Source organism: Saccoglossus kowalevskii, chromosome 22 (assembly GCF_978046115.1).
Source record: "Saccoglossus kowalevskii chromosome 22, keSacKowa6.1, whole genome shotgun sequence".
Classification (NCBI taxonomy): Eukaryota; Metazoa; Hemichordata; class Enteropneusta; family Harrimaniidae; genus Saccoglossus; species Saccoglossus kowalevskii.
This window is the reverse complement of record NC_140662.1, coordinates 23425017-23443405: the sequence shown is the minus strand read 5'-3', so window position 1 is coordinate 23443405 and position 18389 is coordinate 23425017. Positions and strand designations below refer to the sequence as shown.

The 18389-nt window shown below is 33.8% G+C and overlaps 1 protein-coding gene across 1 annotated transcript in view; it reads left to right on the top strand.

Annotated features, from left to right (window-relative positions):
• Positions 1 to 18389, top strand: part of LOC102810066 (vacuolar protein sorting-associated protein 8 homolog) — a 68775-nt gene that overhangs the window by 12939 nt on the left and 37447 nt on the right. The window contains exons 18-28 of the mRNA XM_085496010.1: positions 100 to 183; positions 2141 to 2187; positions 2514 to 2606; positions 3420 to 3466; positions 4368 to 4590; positions 5973 to 6157; positions 6782 to 6854; positions 7574 to 7728; positions 11931 to 12012; positions 14851 to 14943; positions 17054 to 17193. Of these exons, the coding sequence (XP_085352136.1) occupies positions 100 to 183; positions 2141 to 2187; positions 2514 to 2606; positions 3420 to 3466; positions 4368 to 4590; positions 5973 to 6157; positions 6782 to 6854; positions 7574 to 7728; positions 11931 to 12012; positions 14851 to 14943; positions 17054 to 17193 (1222 nt within the window). The remainder of the gene's footprint in view (positions 1 to 99; positions 184 to 2140; positions 2188 to 2513; positions 2607 to 3419; positions 3467 to 4367; positions 4591 to 5972; positions 6158 to 6781; positions 6855 to 7573; positions 7729 to 11930; positions 12013 to 14850; positions 14944 to 17053; positions 17194 to 18389) is intronic.

The following is an 18389-nucleotide window of genomic DNA, read 5'->3' as shown; positions in this document are numbered from 1 at the left end:
TAAAAATCTTGCAGGGACATGATTATCATTTTTTTATGTGTACATATCTTTCTGTATTTTCTTCCGTTCTTTTTCTTTTCGTTTTCTTTATTTCAGTAGATAACTCCGGTTGTGAGTACACTTTCTACCATCTTTATCCCACCTATCTTCTCTCTGCTTTTTCACACCAGATAGTCAAACCCAGTATGTCAGCTTCTATTTCTTTAGTCTTCTTTCCATAGCTACTCTATTTGAAGCGCATGTACTAAAATAACAATGACAAGGACTGGGTTTTGTATAGCGTACGATAAACTATTAATTTTCAGCAAGAAATTTGCGCAATTAACGTAGATTATTAACATTTAAAAAAACAAAATAGTGCATTATTCACTGTGATCCCAATTTAAATTTGATTAAATATTAATATAAATTATGAAAAATAGTGAGGGTCATCACTTGGTAGTTGTAAAGTTAAATAGAACTTGTCACAAGATTATTGGATTAACTTTTGATATAGTTGATTTTACTTTTAATATATTTATGTTTAGATTAAAATGCAACTTTATATAGGGTTGGGATTTATTTGGAGTTTGGTTAATTACATCACAATTCAATATAAAATTGCAATTAATTCAAGTTTCATTAAATAAAAATGTAATAAAGTAGAAATAACATCATACATCCTGTAATTGATATAGAAATGTTTACGAAGCTTAGGGTTAGTAAAGAGGGTAGGTGTGGTACAGTTATATTAATAAAAAGTGTACAATACATTCCTCCTTTACTAATCCTAAGTTACGCGAACTTGACTTAAATTTGATAAAATATTAAATTAATTATTAATATAAATTACTTGGTAGGTGTAAAGTTAAATGGAAGTTGTCACAATGCTGATGAGACAAATACACGCCCATGTATCTTTCCTCAATTCAAGATGTACGAGTAGTGACTATCATAGGGATAAAAAGAGTTATTTTGTGTTACTTATTAGACTTAAAATGAGAACTGTTGTGGTGCCATATCTCTTATGCCAACACAATACAATTAGCTCAAGGGGTGTAAAAATGGTCAATTTTGGAAAAATAAAAATACAATCTACAGAAAAAGGGTTGAGTTGTTGCCATTTCATTGAAATTGGTCGTGGTGGAGAACGTAAAAAAATTGTGATTCATACAATTAGAGGAAATGAAACATAAAATAATCAGTGAGAGGCTGTCAGATAATTACTTAACCTCTCAAGATGGCAGCGTATAACAAAAATATTGCTCAGGGTTCTACAGTAAGTTCTCATCTTGTTCCACAAGTTCCATGACAAAATGATGGATTTCATTAGATGGCACCCTCTGGTGACCTGGACATAACCCTGTGGCCATCTTTTTTCACTTGCAAGTGATTTAATTTACAACATTGGTATATATTGCATATATGCTATGCTTTCAATGTCCGCATGGGTTTTTCCACACTTAATTATTTGCTTTACACATTTTTGATGGTCAACTTTGCTGAAGTAAGGATATCTCAATTCTATATTCTACTCTGAAATATACGTATTTCGACATAGGACTATGGAAAAGAGAAGTTGAAAATCAAACTTGTTTGCAACTGGCAGACAGTCATACCACTTTCACGCACTATGAGAGATCTCACAATAAACAAAAAATACTTATAGAATCAACTTTTTGATTAACATGCTTCTGATTTAACATTCAAATACAGCTATTAATATTGTGCCATTCTCATTGCATTTATAACTTTGTTCTTGTTCGTTTTGCATAAAGTCTGTTTTCGGTTTTGTAGTGTGTCTCTAAGCAACTTGGCTCTTTAAATACATTTAACATTAAAAAGGAAGAGTTGCTTAGACAAGGACATTTCATTGTGTAACTTGCAATTGACCATTGAGAAAGTTTTCTCCCAAATGAGACTTCCTGGAGTGGAAATACTGGTTGCGGAGTGTGTGAATAGTTTTTATAACTGACGCTCATGACTGTTGTATTGGTAGACATGCTTCCAATAGAGAAAATATCAACGCTTGTAAACCTGAATTATCATTTTGCTGTGTTGTTGAAATACTCATGCTAACCCCCATTTTGTTTGCAATTGGCGATTACATCGTTGGATTGTCTCATGTTTAAATATTTATATTTGGTTTCTCTTTTGGCAGGCCTCATAGGAAGTCAACAGAAACGTAAAGCAGCTGTCGCAGACAAGGTGATTGACTCTTTTTGCCCATATTTGGTGAAAATAGTGACAATGAGACAATGTGTCCTAGTGTATTCACCACTTGTCAATTAATTTGGTACCGCGAAGCTCATTTTTCATGGATTATCAGTAAAAAATTGGAAAAGATTTGCAAAACACACTGCTCATGTTTCTTGATTTTGCTGCAGTGTGCTTTACTTTAAAAGTATCTGTATATCCTCATAATTAACAGTACCACTAACAAGACTGGGGCAGTTACTTCACACATGTATAAATTATAATTTTAATTGTCAAGAGTATTGAAGAATTATAATTAAGTTTTTTGTTTTCTACAGATACTAGAATTGTTGTTCACGTTTGTTGATTTATCACTGACTCAGAACTGTCCTGGAAGAGGTAAAATTGATGTCCTAGAAAAACATTTCCAGGTAATGCATGTGATGTCATCGTCTGGTTATGTGTTGAATATTGCATGTAAAATGCATTGTTTGTTTTTGATTATTCCAAATTCAAACACACTTTGTGTCAACCGTGAATCACTGAAAACCATTTTATGTTCACCACAAAATCCCACATTATGCTTAAAAGCAACTGTAAAAACAAGACAAACAAAGGTAATAGCGTGGTAGCATCAAAACATTGTTCGATGAAAGAAAAGAAAAGATCAAAATTAAATCCATCGTTCATTGTCATTCGATCCATGCCTTCCACACAATACGCGAGATCTCGCAGTGAATGGAAAATCACTTATTAAAATGTTCGTAAAACATCATCTCGCTGGCACCCATAAATGAGAGTTTGCAAAAAAAATGTAATAAACTAAAAAAAACAAGATTGTTCAATTTTTGTGCACATTAATTGAAATCACTCCAACCTCCAATTTTCCCTGAACAAAGAGATTATGTTTGCTGTACACATATTGTAATTTTAGCTAAAACGAATATTCATACTTTGGATACTGTTTGTATTCCTGCTATTCTGTGTATGAGATATTGTTCCCTTTCTAATAACAACCATAGAGGGAAGTATACCATAAAATTGTCTCAATTGATAGCTGTCACCAATCTGTATGACTTGAATCATTATATAAAATCAAAAGTATTTCTGAGTTTGAACTGTAGAGGGTGCTGTGCATATATTTCCTGATTGCTGTGTGTGTCAGTGCCATCCCGCAGAGTTTACTTCTGTGATTCTTTTTCAAATTCATTTACTACAGCCATGTTTTCTTTTTTTTTTTACAGGAAGTTGTTCCAGTATGTGTTGAATATTGTTTAGTGCTTGGAAGAACGTAAGTTGTTAATACTGAGTAGATCAAAAAGAAATCAAATTGATAAATATTTAGGGTAGTCCATTCTCCAGTGACTTTCTACAGATGAAGCTGCTTCGTATTCCAAAGACCCAACTTATGTATATGTGTAACCAGAAGTACATTACTTGGGGTTTGCAACGCGCATAGTACTGTATGGTGACATCATGTCAAGATCCCATTCAAGTCTCTTCTCGTAGATAGCGAGACTGACGCTACGACCTTCAAACATGAAATAGGCGGTTTGTAATAATCAATAAAACATGTATTACCACATTCATAGTGAAAAAAATTAATACATCAAAAATGTACAGAAAATAAAGTTATCGTAATCCGTCATATCGTGAGCAGCTATTTTGGTCCACCTGGAAATTCCAGTATCCTAGTTACCTCGGGCATGCGCATTCGCATTTTTCTGAGTTGGAATGCTTATGCGAGAGCGAGATTGAAATGGGATCTTGGTATCATGTCACCGTAGTTGCAAACCCCAAGTAATGTACCTCTGGTGTAACCTACTATAAAATGACTGATTTTCAGTGGGTTTAAATTTCACTGATTTACCATTCCAGGCACATTTTGGGTTTTAAATTCACGGTTTTATCATTTAGATAATGTGTTTTATGCTAAATTTATTTATTCTTCAATTTTGAAAAAAATATTAATCCTGGAATTACAAGATTATTCATTTCATATTTTATAGTTAACAGTATGAAAGTTAAAAAGATGCATGCAACCATCTACTAGTAGTTGAAAACAAAATGACAAAACAATGCCATTCAAATCTGGAAACACACCAACGAGATTTGCATCTTGCACATTGTTATTTTCCAGTGTTATGCTAACCTACATTAGTTTTCTCATTACTCTCTCCCTTCTCATATAGAGATATACTATTTGGAACTATTTATGAGAAATTTAGCGAAGATACCATCGCTAAAGGCGTGTATCTGGAGTGTCTTGAACCATATATTCTGAATGATAAACTTGTGTCGGTGACGCCGGGTGTGATGAAGGATTTCGTACAGCATTATGAGATGAAAGGCATGTTGCAGAATGTAGAAGCTTGTATTGTCCACATGGAGGTTGCAAGTCTAGATATACATCAGGTAAGCATGTATTGTCCACATGGAGGTCAATATACATCGGGTAAGCTTGTATTGTCCACATGGAGGTCAATATACACGAGGTAAGCTTGTATTTTCTACATGGAGGTCAATATACATCAGGTAAGCCTGTATTGTCCACATGGAGGGCAATATACATCAGGTAAGCTTGTATTGTCCACATGGAGATCAATATACATCAGGTGAGCTTGTATTGTCCACATGGAGGTCGCAAGTCTAGATATACATCAGGTAAGCTTGTATTGTCTACATAGAGGTCAATATACATCAGGTGAGCTTGTATTGTCCACATGGAAGTCGCAAGTCTAGATATACATCAGGTAAGCTTGTATTGTCTACATAGAGGTCAATATACATCAGGTAAGCTTGTATTGTCCACATGGAGGTCAATATACACCAGGTAAGCTTGTATTGTCTACATGGAGGTCAATATACATCAGGTAAGCCTGTATTGTCCACATGGAGGGCAATATACATCAGGTAAGCTTGTATTGTCCACATGGAGATCAACATACATCAGGTGAGCTTGTATTGTCCACATGGAGGGCAATATACATCAGGTAAGCTTGTATTGTCCACATGGAGATCAATATACATCAGGTGAGCTTGTATTGTCCACATGGAGGTCGCAAGTCTAGATATACATCAGGTAAGCTTGTATTGTCTACATAGAGGTCAATATACATCAGGTGAGCTTGTATTGTCCACATGGAGGTCGCAAGTCTAGATATACATCAGGTAAGCTTGTATTGTCTACATAGAGGTCAATATACATAGGGTAAGCTTGTATTGTCCACATGGAGGTCAATATACACCAGGTAAGCTTGTATTGTCTACATGGAGGTCAATATACATCAGGTAAGCCTGTATTGTCCACATGGAGGGCAATATACATCAGGTAAGCTTGTATTGTCCACATGGAGATCAACATACATCAGGTGAGCTTGTATTGTCCACATGGAGGTCGCAAGTCTAGATATACATCAGGTAAGCTTGTGTTGTCTACATAGAGGTCAATATACATCAGGTAAGCTTGTATTGTTCACATGAAGGTCAATATACACCAGGTAAGCTTGTATTGTCCACATGGAGGTCAATATACATCAGGTAAGCTTGTATTGTCCACATGGAAGTTGATATACATCAGGTAAGCTTGTATTGTCCACATGGAGGTCAATATACATCAGGCAAGCTTGTATTGTCCACATGGAGGTCAATATACATCGGGTAAGCTTGTATTGTCCCCATGGGGGTCAATATACATCAGGTATGGCTGTATTGCCCACAGGTTGGTCTCTGTTTCTTCATTTGTTCACTGACAAAAGTTAAGAATTACATAATGACCCAATATTTGTTTTTGCCAGGTTGTTAATCTGTGTTGGACGCATGGTTTATACGACGCTATTCTCTATGTCTATAATAAAGGAATGCGTGACTACGTCACACCACTAGAAGACCTTCTAAGGGTTTTAGAGTCTGCCATGAAATCTGCAAAACAACTTACAGATGATCAGATTAAACTGGGAAATAAATTACTTGTATATATAAGGTTAGTGAAAGATACTTCTACTCAGTCTCTGTTTCGTTGGGGTCGATGGAAAAAATGGAAACCTGTGAAATAGAAATTTGAAATTCTACTCAAAATTCTATTTTGATGCTCATACTACACTGCCCTCTAGTGACGCAGTGATGTCATGATGTTAAAAGGATGAATAGGAAGTATTCACTGCATAATTTAACTATTATGATGTCATCAACTAAAATAATCTCAATTGACCTTGTCAGTGATGTCGCAAAAATTGTTAGCCTGTCATCAGAAATGTTTCTGTCATCAGAAATGACATCAAGGGAAACACATTTTTGATGACATCATCAAACCCATTTGTCATGACATACATGAGATGATGTCATCAAAAATGTGTTTCCATCATCAGAAATGACATCAAGGGAAACACATTTTTGATGACATCATCAAACACATCAAATACATGAGATGATGTCATCAGAAATACTGATTTTCATGCCTTGATGATGTAACCAATAATTACATTTTCAATAAAGCTATCGGTTTTAGAATTATTGCATGACGCTTTTAGTGTATTTGTTGATACCTTAATAATGTATAGTTACAAAATTCACTGTATTCTAACACATAACATGTTATGATTTGTAGTTGTTGTTTGGCAGGAAGATCTTATCCTTTTGGTGATATTCCAGAAGATATTGTTCATGATGTAAAAGAATCGGTGAGTCATGTCTGACAATTTTATAAAATCATTCAAATAATGACTAATTTTTTAAAAAGGCAAAAACACTATGGTTTAATTTCATAATTCTGTGGTTAATTTTGTTAATTTTTAATTTTTACGTCAGAAGTATATTTGTACAAGCAGCAATAGATTTTAGATTGTATGTACAAAGTCGTGTCAATTAAACAATTCTCGGGAGAAAACATTCAGACATTTTCACTGCCTGGCAACCACAGTCAGTTAAAACAACGGTAGAAAATTCTCAAAACAAACATACATTGGGCTAGTCGTTGAGATTTTCTTCAGCAGTTTAACAAGATTATCTCGACATGTGCAACATGTATATTTTGGTTGTTCGGGATTGTCTCACAGTTAATTTTGTGATGTTCTTGACTTTAGTTGTTTTCACCAGCTCTTCGTCTAGCGTTCTACAACAGCGCGCTCAGAGCCCCATATAAATAAATAGTACAGTGATATATTAGCATCATAGAACAATCTGTGACATAGCTCCACCCTCACGTATAAACTGCATTATTGTCAGAAAATATGTTGATATTTTAAAAACTAATTTTTATTAGCTGACAGTCACTCTTTGATATATGTAACTACCGGTAATATTTAAAGTAGGGAATAACACGCTGTCATGCTCATTTGTCAAATCTCGCTAGGCACTGGAAATGTTTTATTAAATCACTGAAGATATTGTTACTATCTAGGTATTCCGCTGCATAACTAAACTGCATACTAAAGATCATAATGAAGATGAGTCCGCATACCCGTACTTGAGAACGTTACTCCAGTTTGATACAAGGGAGTTTCTCAATGTGTTAGCTTTAGCATTTGAAGAACCTGAGTTTGACTCACAAGAAGGGTAGGTATTGGTTTTATTTGAAAAGTCAAATTAATGCCGAAAAATGTCCATGTGCAAAATTAAAATGGTTTCAGTGTTTTACGCATTGCATCATGGGATTATGACGACATAAAATACATTAGCATTGAACGAAACCCAATTCTAGAATACAATAAGCTGTGTGTTTGCAAGGATATGACTGGATTCGACTTTGTCGAGCAGAGTTTATCATATGAGTGATTGTCCGTTGCCGCCGTCATCGTCCATTTCAATGTTTTACTATTTCGACTTCTTCTTGGAAACTACAGGCCTGAATGCTTTGATGCTTGGTGTATATGTACCATGGGTGGACCTCTCTCAGATTTGTTCATTTTGTAATGATATCTTTAATTCTCTAATTTTGGTGAATATTTTTGTCATTTTTGGTAAAATGTGATATTTTCGACTTCTTGTTAAAAACCACAAGTCCAATTGCTTTGATATCACATATATAGGTACTACATGTGGACCTCTCTCTGATTTGTTCATTTTGTAATGATATCTTTAATTCTCTAATTTTGGTGAATATTTTTGTCATTTTTGGTAAAAAGTGATATTTTTGACTTCTTGTTGAAAACCGCAAGTCTGATTGCTTTTATATTACATATATAGTTACTACATGTGGACCTCTTTCAGATTTGTTAATTTCCTGGTGATATTTTCAATTATCTAATTTTGACGATTATTTTTGGTTGCTTTGATACTATACATATTGTTCATTTTCTAATGATATCTTCTGTTCTTTAATTGCAATGTGCATTGCTAACAGCGGAGCTATCTCAGTCGACAGGCTGCTTGTTTACATGCACTATAGTGTTTCTGCATCCAATATAAAGAAAAGAAAGTGTTCTAACGTCATGTCAATGACATGGAACGTGTCAATGTTGGTGACATAATTTACTCCTTATAAAGGAAAATGTGAGCATTCAAACGAGTGCTGATAATTTTTAAATCAAGTGTTGATATATATTTTTACGAAACAACAAATTTTATTGTTTTTTGGTGCTAGATGTGTGATAATGTGATTTATACGTAAGTAAAACAGTCATGCATCTTTGGAAATCAAACCCACATTTATTTCTAATGCTAGGCGAACACAAAAACCATTATTTCCACTGAACAAACATCCTGTATTCAAACTACTAGTTTAAAATGCAATGACTGTTATTTTCACAAGTGATGTGCGGTATCCTGCGGTCGTACTTTCACGAGCATTTCGAGTGAAAATAACTTCCATATGCAACGAAAGCCACTGGGAGGGTGTTGGGTTCTGTTATTATTACATACATATTATTCCATTTTTCGCTCCGCTGTCGACTTTGTCGAGCGAAGCTTATCATATGAGTGATTGTCCGGTGTCCGGCGTCCGTGTCAATGTTTTACTTTTTCGACTTCTTCTTGAAAACTACAAGCCTGAATACTTTGATACTTGGTGTATATGTACCTTGAGTAGACCTTTCTCTTCTCAGATTTGTTCATTTCATGATCATATCTTCAATTCTCTAATTTTGGTGAATATTTTTGTCATTTTTGGTAAAAAGTGATATTTTTGACTTCTTGTTAAAAACGACAAGTCCAATTGCTTTGATATTACATATATAGTTATTCATGTGGATCACTCTCAAATTTGTTCATTTCATGATGATATCCTTACTTTTCTATATTTGGTGAATATTTTTGTCATTTTTGGTAAAAAGTTATATTTTCAACTTCTTGTTAAAAACCGCAAGTCCAATTGCTTTGATATTACATATATAGGTACTACATGTGGACCTCTCTCAGATTTGTTCATTTTGTAATGATATATTTAATTCTCTAATTTTGGTGAATATTTTTGTCATTTTTAGCTCCGCTGTCGACTTTGTCGAGCGGAGCTTATCATATGAGTGATTGTCCATCGTCCAGTGTCCGTCATCCGTGTCAATGTTTTACATTTTCGACTTCTTCTTGAAAACTACAAGTCTGAATGCTTTGATACTTGGTATATATGTACCTTGGGTAGACCTCTCTCAGATTTGTTCATTTCATGATCATATCTTCAATTCTCTAATTTTGGTGAATATTTTTGTCATTTTTGGTAAAAAGTGATATTTTCAACTTCTTGTTAGAAACCGCAAGTCCAATTGCTTTGATATTACATATATAGGTACTACATGTGGACCACTCTCAAATTTGTTCATTTCATAATGATATCTTTAATTTTCTAATTTTGGGTGAATATTTTTGTCATTTTTGGTAAAAAGTGATATTTTCGACTTCTTGTTAAAAACGACAAGTCCAATTGCTTTGATATTACATATATAGGTACTACATGTGGACCTCTCTCAGATTTGTTTATTTTGTAATGATATCTTCAATTCTCTAATTTTGGTGAATATTTTTGTCATTTTTGGTAAAAAGTGATATTTTCAACTTCTTGTTAGAAACCGCAAGTCCAATTGCTTTGATATTACATATATAGGTAGGTACTACATGTGGACCACTCTCAGATTTGTTCATTTTGTAATGATATCTTCAATTCTCTTAGCTAATTTTGGTGAATATTTTTGTCATTTTTGGTAAAAAGTGATATTTTCAACTTCTTGTTAGAAACCGCAAGTCCAATTGCTTTGATATTACATATATAGGTACTACATGTGGACCACTCTCGAATTTGTTCATTTCATAATGATATCTTTAATTTTCTAATTTTGGTGAATATTTTTGTCTTTTTTGGTAAAAAGTGATATTTTCGACTTCTTGTTAAAAACAACAAGTCCAATTGCTTTGATATTACATATATAGATACTACATGTGGACCTCTCTCAGATTTGTTCATTTTGTAATGATATCTTTAATTTTCTAAATTTGGTGAATATTTTTGTCATTTTTGGTAAAAAGTGATATTTTCTTCTTGTTAAAAACCACAATCTTTTATGGTCAAAAAGTGATATTTTCGACTTCTTGTTAAAAACAACAAGTCCAATTGCTTTGATATTACATATATAGGTACTACATGTGGACCATTCTCAAATTTGTTCATTTCATAATGATATCTTTAATTTTCTAATTTTGGTGAATATTTTTGTCATTTTTGGTAAAAAGTGATATTTTCAACTTCTTGTTAAAAACCACAAGTCCAATTACTTTGATATTACATATATAGATACTACATACATGTATGGACCACTCTCAAATTTGTTCATTTCATGATAATATCTTCAATTCTCTAATTTTGATGAATATTTTTGTCATTTTTGGTAAAAAGTGATATTTTTTTCTTGTTAAAAACCACAATCATTTATGATGAAAAATGATATTTTTGAATTCTTGTTGAAAACAGCAAGTCCCATTGCATTGATACTATGCACATTGTTAATTTTCTAATGATATCTTTTGTTCTTTAATTGAAATGTGCATTGCTAACAGCGGAGCTATCTCAGCCGAGAGGCTGCTTGTTTATTATTTCACATTAAAGAAAGAACGTGCAACAAACCGGGATGGAATTTAGATCGAAGAACCCCATTCCTATTAATATGTTCCAAGATAGTGTTATGCCCTAGCAACGCATGTCAGTGTAGAACACGTGACACTGTCTGTGTAAAAAAATAAACTAATCAGACGTCTAATCCTGAATCACTGTCCGAATAAATAACTCGTGGACGTTTAGTTAGGACCACGACAGATCATGAACTTGAACGACTGTGATTCACAGTTTATGTTGACGTTAACAGTTCCTCCACAGAATTGTGCATTGGCAAACATGCCGTGCAACTGGGGTACTCCTCTGATGGGGTGACTTTCGTCGACAGCGGTCGTCGCTGAGCTGCACTCTACAACTTCATTTGTGATGTTGCTCGCTGGTTGTGGATTGAATGAGTCTTGGTTACCGATACCAAAATACCGATTTTGATTTCAGGGACAAATCAAAATAAACTGCAGTACATATGTAATAAATATATTTTATGTGATTGTCACCACCCATTGTCCGCTGACACAGTTTTGTATTAGTCCATCTCTCTGTGCACAAAAATATGTGAAGGCACATGTGTAGTACATGTATCGGTGGTACCTTGTAAATTCCAGGTTGTCACCATTCTATTGACGACTCACGTGGTACATTCACTGTTTTGTTGCATCCATTGTAAACACATTTTGTATAAAAGGTTTTTATATTTAATAGTTTTTTTTTTCTTTTTATACAGAATATATCCCTTGAATGTTCAATCTAGGCAGCACGTCGTTGATATATTGTTGCAGATTATGGTGGAAAGTGTGGGATTTACGGTGAGTACATGCTTTCTGCTCTCATTATTAGGTCTGTCACATCTTCCACTCGTCACAGTCACATGTAGGTATGTGTGAACAATACAAATTACATGTATTGTTGTGTAGTACAGGATCTTTCAAACTGTGCTGCAGAAGATGCTACAATTAGTTTTTACTGCTGATGGAAATCTCAAATCTTGTATCAGTTGTAGTGGGTAAGGTTACTCGTGGGGGTCTTGTATAAGTATGACTTCTGTAAAAGGCATAAATAAATATAGGAAATATTTAAAAATTAATTTCAAATTAAAATTAGAATATTAAAAAGTAGTCTGCATTATCTCTGCTAAAAATAGTCCGATTCTTTGACTACCAGGGTGTCTACCAAGTTTCATTAAAAGCTGGTTTCTGGTCAATAATGACCAGCAAAGTTTTCAACTTCTTGAAAAATGTTGCAGCTTTGATGGTATATACATGCAATAAAGTTATCATTTGTAAAGATAATAGAAATAAAATTATAATAACTCAGTGCTCAACTAAGCGCTCCCTCCCTCACTTTTGGTGCATTTCTGTTTCAAATGTTGTCATACGACTTGGTCATTGAGCACTTTTCTGAGTTACTGGTAATCACATTTATATAGTACGGCATGGATATATCATGAATATTGATCGAATGCACAGACAACCATGGTAAACGTTAGTAAACTACAATTCAATAGTGATAATAGATACTTCATTCCATTTTTAGTTCACCTTACAAAAATTAATCATGTTGTTTTTTGTCGAAATCAGATCGTACTTCAACATCCGATAGATATTTCACTTCGGAATTGCATAGCCAGAATGCCTTCGAGAATTCCTGGAGAATAACACACATGATCTATCAGGTCAAAAGACGATGCTGCAGATCAAATTGTGCAAGTAAATGTACAAAGTTTGCAAACAATCGACAATATTCAACAAAGATAAATAATCGTTTTCCCTAATAATTTTACATTGTAACTTCTGATGCTATGTAAATAGTTTTGTTATAAATAGGTATATTTTTTTGATCATTTCTGTTTTGTTATTGTAGATGTGTCAAAAACGTACTCTTCCCCCTAATCTGACATGTTGTGGTGAACAAAGATTGTCTTTTTGCCAATTGGGGTGCTCGACTAAGCGTTCAGCACCCCTATAAACATGATTTTTGAGAGTCGAGTACCCTGGGCGCTATTAATTTTTGCTCAGTTTTACGTATTTGTTTTTGTAGCACCAAAAGGTCACCAGGGTGCTGAAGCATTGCCCATGGGGCAACCATTTGCAGTGAGCCATGTTTCAGATAATTTCCTTTTAGAAGTGTACTGAACCTGTATATGTATGCTTTAGACATTAGACTGTATTTAGGACATGGCATTTGCCACTCGTATCTCATTTTTACCACTAACTACTTAGTTGCATGTTGAAGTCTTTAGTTTCAGTCACCGTCTAATGTAACTTCAGGTTGCTAATTAAATAAAATTCATCCTTCTATGAGTACTGTGAATAAATTAAAACTCAAAATACAAAATTTAAAACAAAATTTAAATGTGTTTTCACTACACTCTATATATAATAATGCATCTTTAGAAATACAGTATTTCTATCAGTACAGTAGCACTTCTGTGATTAATGATGTTCACATTCAGGTAGACAAATCTTTTGAATATTTAAAAATAGAAAGAAAACCCAGTGACTCGTAGTGTAGTGTTTATAAGGGGCACATTGTCTCCTTCCTTATTCTCTGTTTGTCCTAATCAATGACCTGACACCCTTATGGCTGGCATATGTCAGACCTTTACGTGAATATTCATGCTAGTGATGTCAGCTCTTTACATACTAATTGATGTGTCTGAACAAAAGGTCTAGCACTAGAAAAGTCTCCCAGAAAAGTAAGACAAAACGTCTCCTGTTCTGCTCCATCGGAATTGTTTCATTACGAGTATTTTGCATCTCTTTTTATATGGCTGTAGTCATAATATTTTGTACATTACATAAACAATGTATTTCAAATTTTTTAGTTTTAACTTACCTGGGTATGTGTTGCAGCCACGCATAATTACATTTTTTGGGAGATGGATGTAAATCTCTTATTTGCAAGTAATTATAATTAAACTGTATTTGCAACATATGACTTAAAGCTAAATACATAAAAATAATCCATGCATGTAACACATGAGTTATTAGTTAGTAAATATAAATACATCATACTTGAAACGTACAAGTAAGTATACCGGGTAAATACACAAATATACATAATGGCAAGAACTCAATTGATAAGATATGAAACACGCGTGTTTAAATGAAAAACATGAATGAAAACAATATACTGTAGAATACTTTACTTTCGCTTGGAATTTATGTTCGCTATTTTCGCTGAAGGGATGATTCCGTGAAAATAAAATCCAGCGAATATACTTTTTTTCCTATATTTCAAATTAAACTCATCGAAAATTAGGGAAAATAAATTCCATATAAAACGTTCAAAAAGCCTTTTCAGCGAAAATTAATTCCAGCGAAAAAAGAGTATTCCACAGTAATAATAAAAGGTGCGAATTGAATTGATACTGGGGGGGGTTGGGGGTTGTCTGGGGACCCATTAATTTATTGCTTTCTTTATAGAATATGTACTAGAATATAATAAATTCTATTATCTATTCTATATCCATTCTGTTCTATTCTATCAATTAAAAACATTGTGCAAAGTAACCAATATGCTCTCCATCCTAATAGTTTTTTTCTGTGTCTGTAACAGTTATGAAATTCATTTATTTTTATAGTTTAATTTATTTATTAATATGTCTGTTTATTTAATATGTGTTTCTGTTTTCTGACTTGCAGCCGACTCAGGTTGGATGTTTATTCACATTCCTAGCACGGCAGATGGCAAAGCATGAAAACAGTATACTCGTCAACCGCTTACTCTTTGAACAGGTAACAAAAATATGTCAAAAATATTCCTGCCAATATTTTTATTTAACAATTTCAATAGTTTTTTTTTACTTTTTCAATATAATTCAAAGGTCTTATCATCAAACCCAACTATATTTATTTTGATTGACAGTTTACTTTACAGTTATCACAAATTTTAAGGGAAAGATCCAGCTGATAAAATCACAAAAATTCATTGTGACATTTTAGCGATGAATAATTCAAAAAATCTTGTCAACTACTTAAATTTTACATAAGACAAATTTTCACGAATTCCTCAATTTAGAAAAAAAAATTAAAAATTTTGGGGTTCTGAAAAAATGTTAATGAGTGTCAGTGACTTTTGCAAAATTTTGTCGTTCTGAAATCTATACGCATGTGAAATCAATTCTAGTACCACAGTGCAAATTAAACCGTTTACAATAAGTTAATCACTATGTGAAAAAAATTTGTGACACTAATAATGTTATAATGTTTATATGGTATCAACCAGCTAGGTCTGGATGAAATCAGACACCTTTAAGATATTATATATTGAGCTAGGTTCTGCTACAATCACACAGTATACGAATCTCGGCTTTATTCTTTCATCTCTTCATTTAAGTACATCACAAATTCTCACACGCTTAGCGGGTTCACTCTACACATAGAATCTATCAATAACCACTGATCAACTTGTTACCTGATAACTACACATAGAATCTATCAATATCCACTGATCAACTTGTTACCTGATAACTTCATATTGAATCTGAAACCTTGTGATATAATGGACCAAAAACAAAGGTGATCAGAAAGACTTCACAGTCAGAGTACAGTCAAGCATGAAGTAACACCTCTGATGCAAGAAAACCAGAATATTTCACTGTTAGGAAATAGAAAACCCTCCCCTCTTTCAGCACATTATATTCATAATCATTACATATGTAACATATTACATATGCAAAATTTCATAGAAAACCTCTAATTAGATTTGAGAGTGACGAAGAAAAAATCTTGTGTGAATACAATGATCACTGTAACGGTCAAAAACTACCCAATGTTATAGATTCATGAGCATGCTTTCTGTATAGGTGATTTTCCGTACAATTACGAGATCTCGCGAGACGTATGAAAGATGCGCGTCGAACGTCTGCCGCAAAAGTCGAATGATTTGATTTTGAACTAGAATTTCTTTATTTCGTAGCTCACATCGACTGATAGATCTTCGACAGAGGAATATTGCTTCGGAATACACTTACTTAATCGAAATTGCCTATCATGAAATGTGGGCAGCACATGATTAAGCATGGAAATGTCCATCAAAATACTTCGCGTTTGTCCAATCCCATGCGATGTTTGATGCCACTACGACGCTATGACCTTTGTTTGTCCTGTTTTTACGTTCGATTTCACGCATAACGCGTGATTCTCGCAGTGAACGGAAAATGGTCTATTCATTTGTCATGAACAGTCATTTTAGCCAACATGATATTCAACTCCCCAAATTTGACTAGCCACACCTCAATAATGTTTCTCATTGCATTTCGCGAAGCTATTTGATACACATAGCCAATGAGGAAACAGTTATGTGCAAAATGTTGTGCCTCAATTTGTGAAAACTGACATCTGCTACGTTTACATTATGGAATCTCGTCACATGCCAAAACTTTTAACACTTGGTGTTTGCTGAGGGATTACAGTAATTGCATTCACGTTAGTTGGGAACCACTTGGCTCGTGCCGATATCATCATATGATGATAATATTAATTTTTATATTGAAATTATATCTATTTGTTGTTATGGTACTTATTACGAGTCATCGTGAGCATGAATGACAAAAAAGATTAGAAAAACAATTATTTTTTTTACGTCAATGTAGCATTGCAAGGAAATAGCGACTGCAGCAGCACATACATTAACTGTTTGCATTCATTTCATTCATTACTGCAGCATCCGACCATATATAGCTGCACTTTTCCTCCATGAATCTATATATGCTCTCTCAAATTCACCACAAGGGCATGATTTTGGTTTTGACTTGATCCCAAGTTTCAGCGTGTGTCAAGATCTCTAACGTGAACGGCACTATTGTTGAAAAGATTATAGAAGATTTTTTGTGAATTCTCGTAGGTTTTAGAGTTCTTATCGAACCCTGATGATGAGGGCCGTCATGAAGAACGTCAACAAGCACTGTTGGAATTACTGAATGCTGGTGGACTGCAACAAGTAAATGAAAACAGACTATTATCATTGGCTGAAAATGCTCGGTTGTAAGTTGTGAATATTTTCTTCTTTTCATCAGTATTTTGACATACAAGAATTTGACTTTACCCAATTATGTGCCAAAATTGTTTGTCCTCGTTAGGATGCATGTCCGAAAATGAAAACTTGTCAAGAACAGTCACTTTAGTCAACATGCTGTCATTCAGCATCTGAAACGAGGACTTATTGATTGGTCTCAGTGTATGCGTCTGTGTGTCCGTGTATGCATCCGGACCTATATCTTACATGTGCCTGGACCTATTACATTCAAACTTCACACATACATCATACATAGTATTTCACAATCTGATTCAAGATGGCCAAATGGTGGTCATTTTTGTACAAAAATCAAGCATTTCTGACATTCAGGAATCGCATCTCGGCTGTTTACAGATGGATTTTGTTCAAACTTGGTACTTACATTAGAAATTATAGAACCTTGATGCATGTCATTTTGTTTTTCAGATGCCATTCAAAATGGGTGACTCGTCGGCCATTTTGTTTTAATTTCATGCTTTGACTGATTATGTTCAAATTTTATATATTCGTTATACGTCATGCCATAGATATACAGATGTTTTAATCATTGCTGTTCCACAGCAATATCTCTCAATATGGACAGGTACTCGTTTGATGATCAGATACAAGATGACTGAATGTCAACCATTTTAATGTTAAAAAATCATCATAATCAAGCATCAGCTTCTGGATCCATATTTCTGACATGTTTATGTTCCAACTATATTACTATAAACAAAATTATATATCTTAAATTTGATAACTACCGGTAACTAAGTGTAGACACTTTGGGTGGACCCAAGTCAGATTTGTTCATTATGTGATGATACCTAATATTCTCTAATTTTAGTGAATATTTTTTCCACTTTTGATGCTATTATCGACTTGAAAACAGCAAGCGCCATTGCTTAAATATTTATATTTACTGGGTTTCACTGTGTTTGCTTGTGAACCAATGAATTTGATTGTGGCTTACATGTTGATGTGTATTTATTTTATCAGATTCAGTGAAAATAGCAAAATTAAAACTGGATCAATAAATAATTTGTCATACTAGTGTAAAATCTGTATTAGAAACTGCGGCTTCTATTAAAATGGTACAATGCAACAGAGGGGGTGTGGCTTCTATTAGAGCACCTACACATATGAGAAATGATGAATTTTTGGTTCTCAATTATTCAAAAAG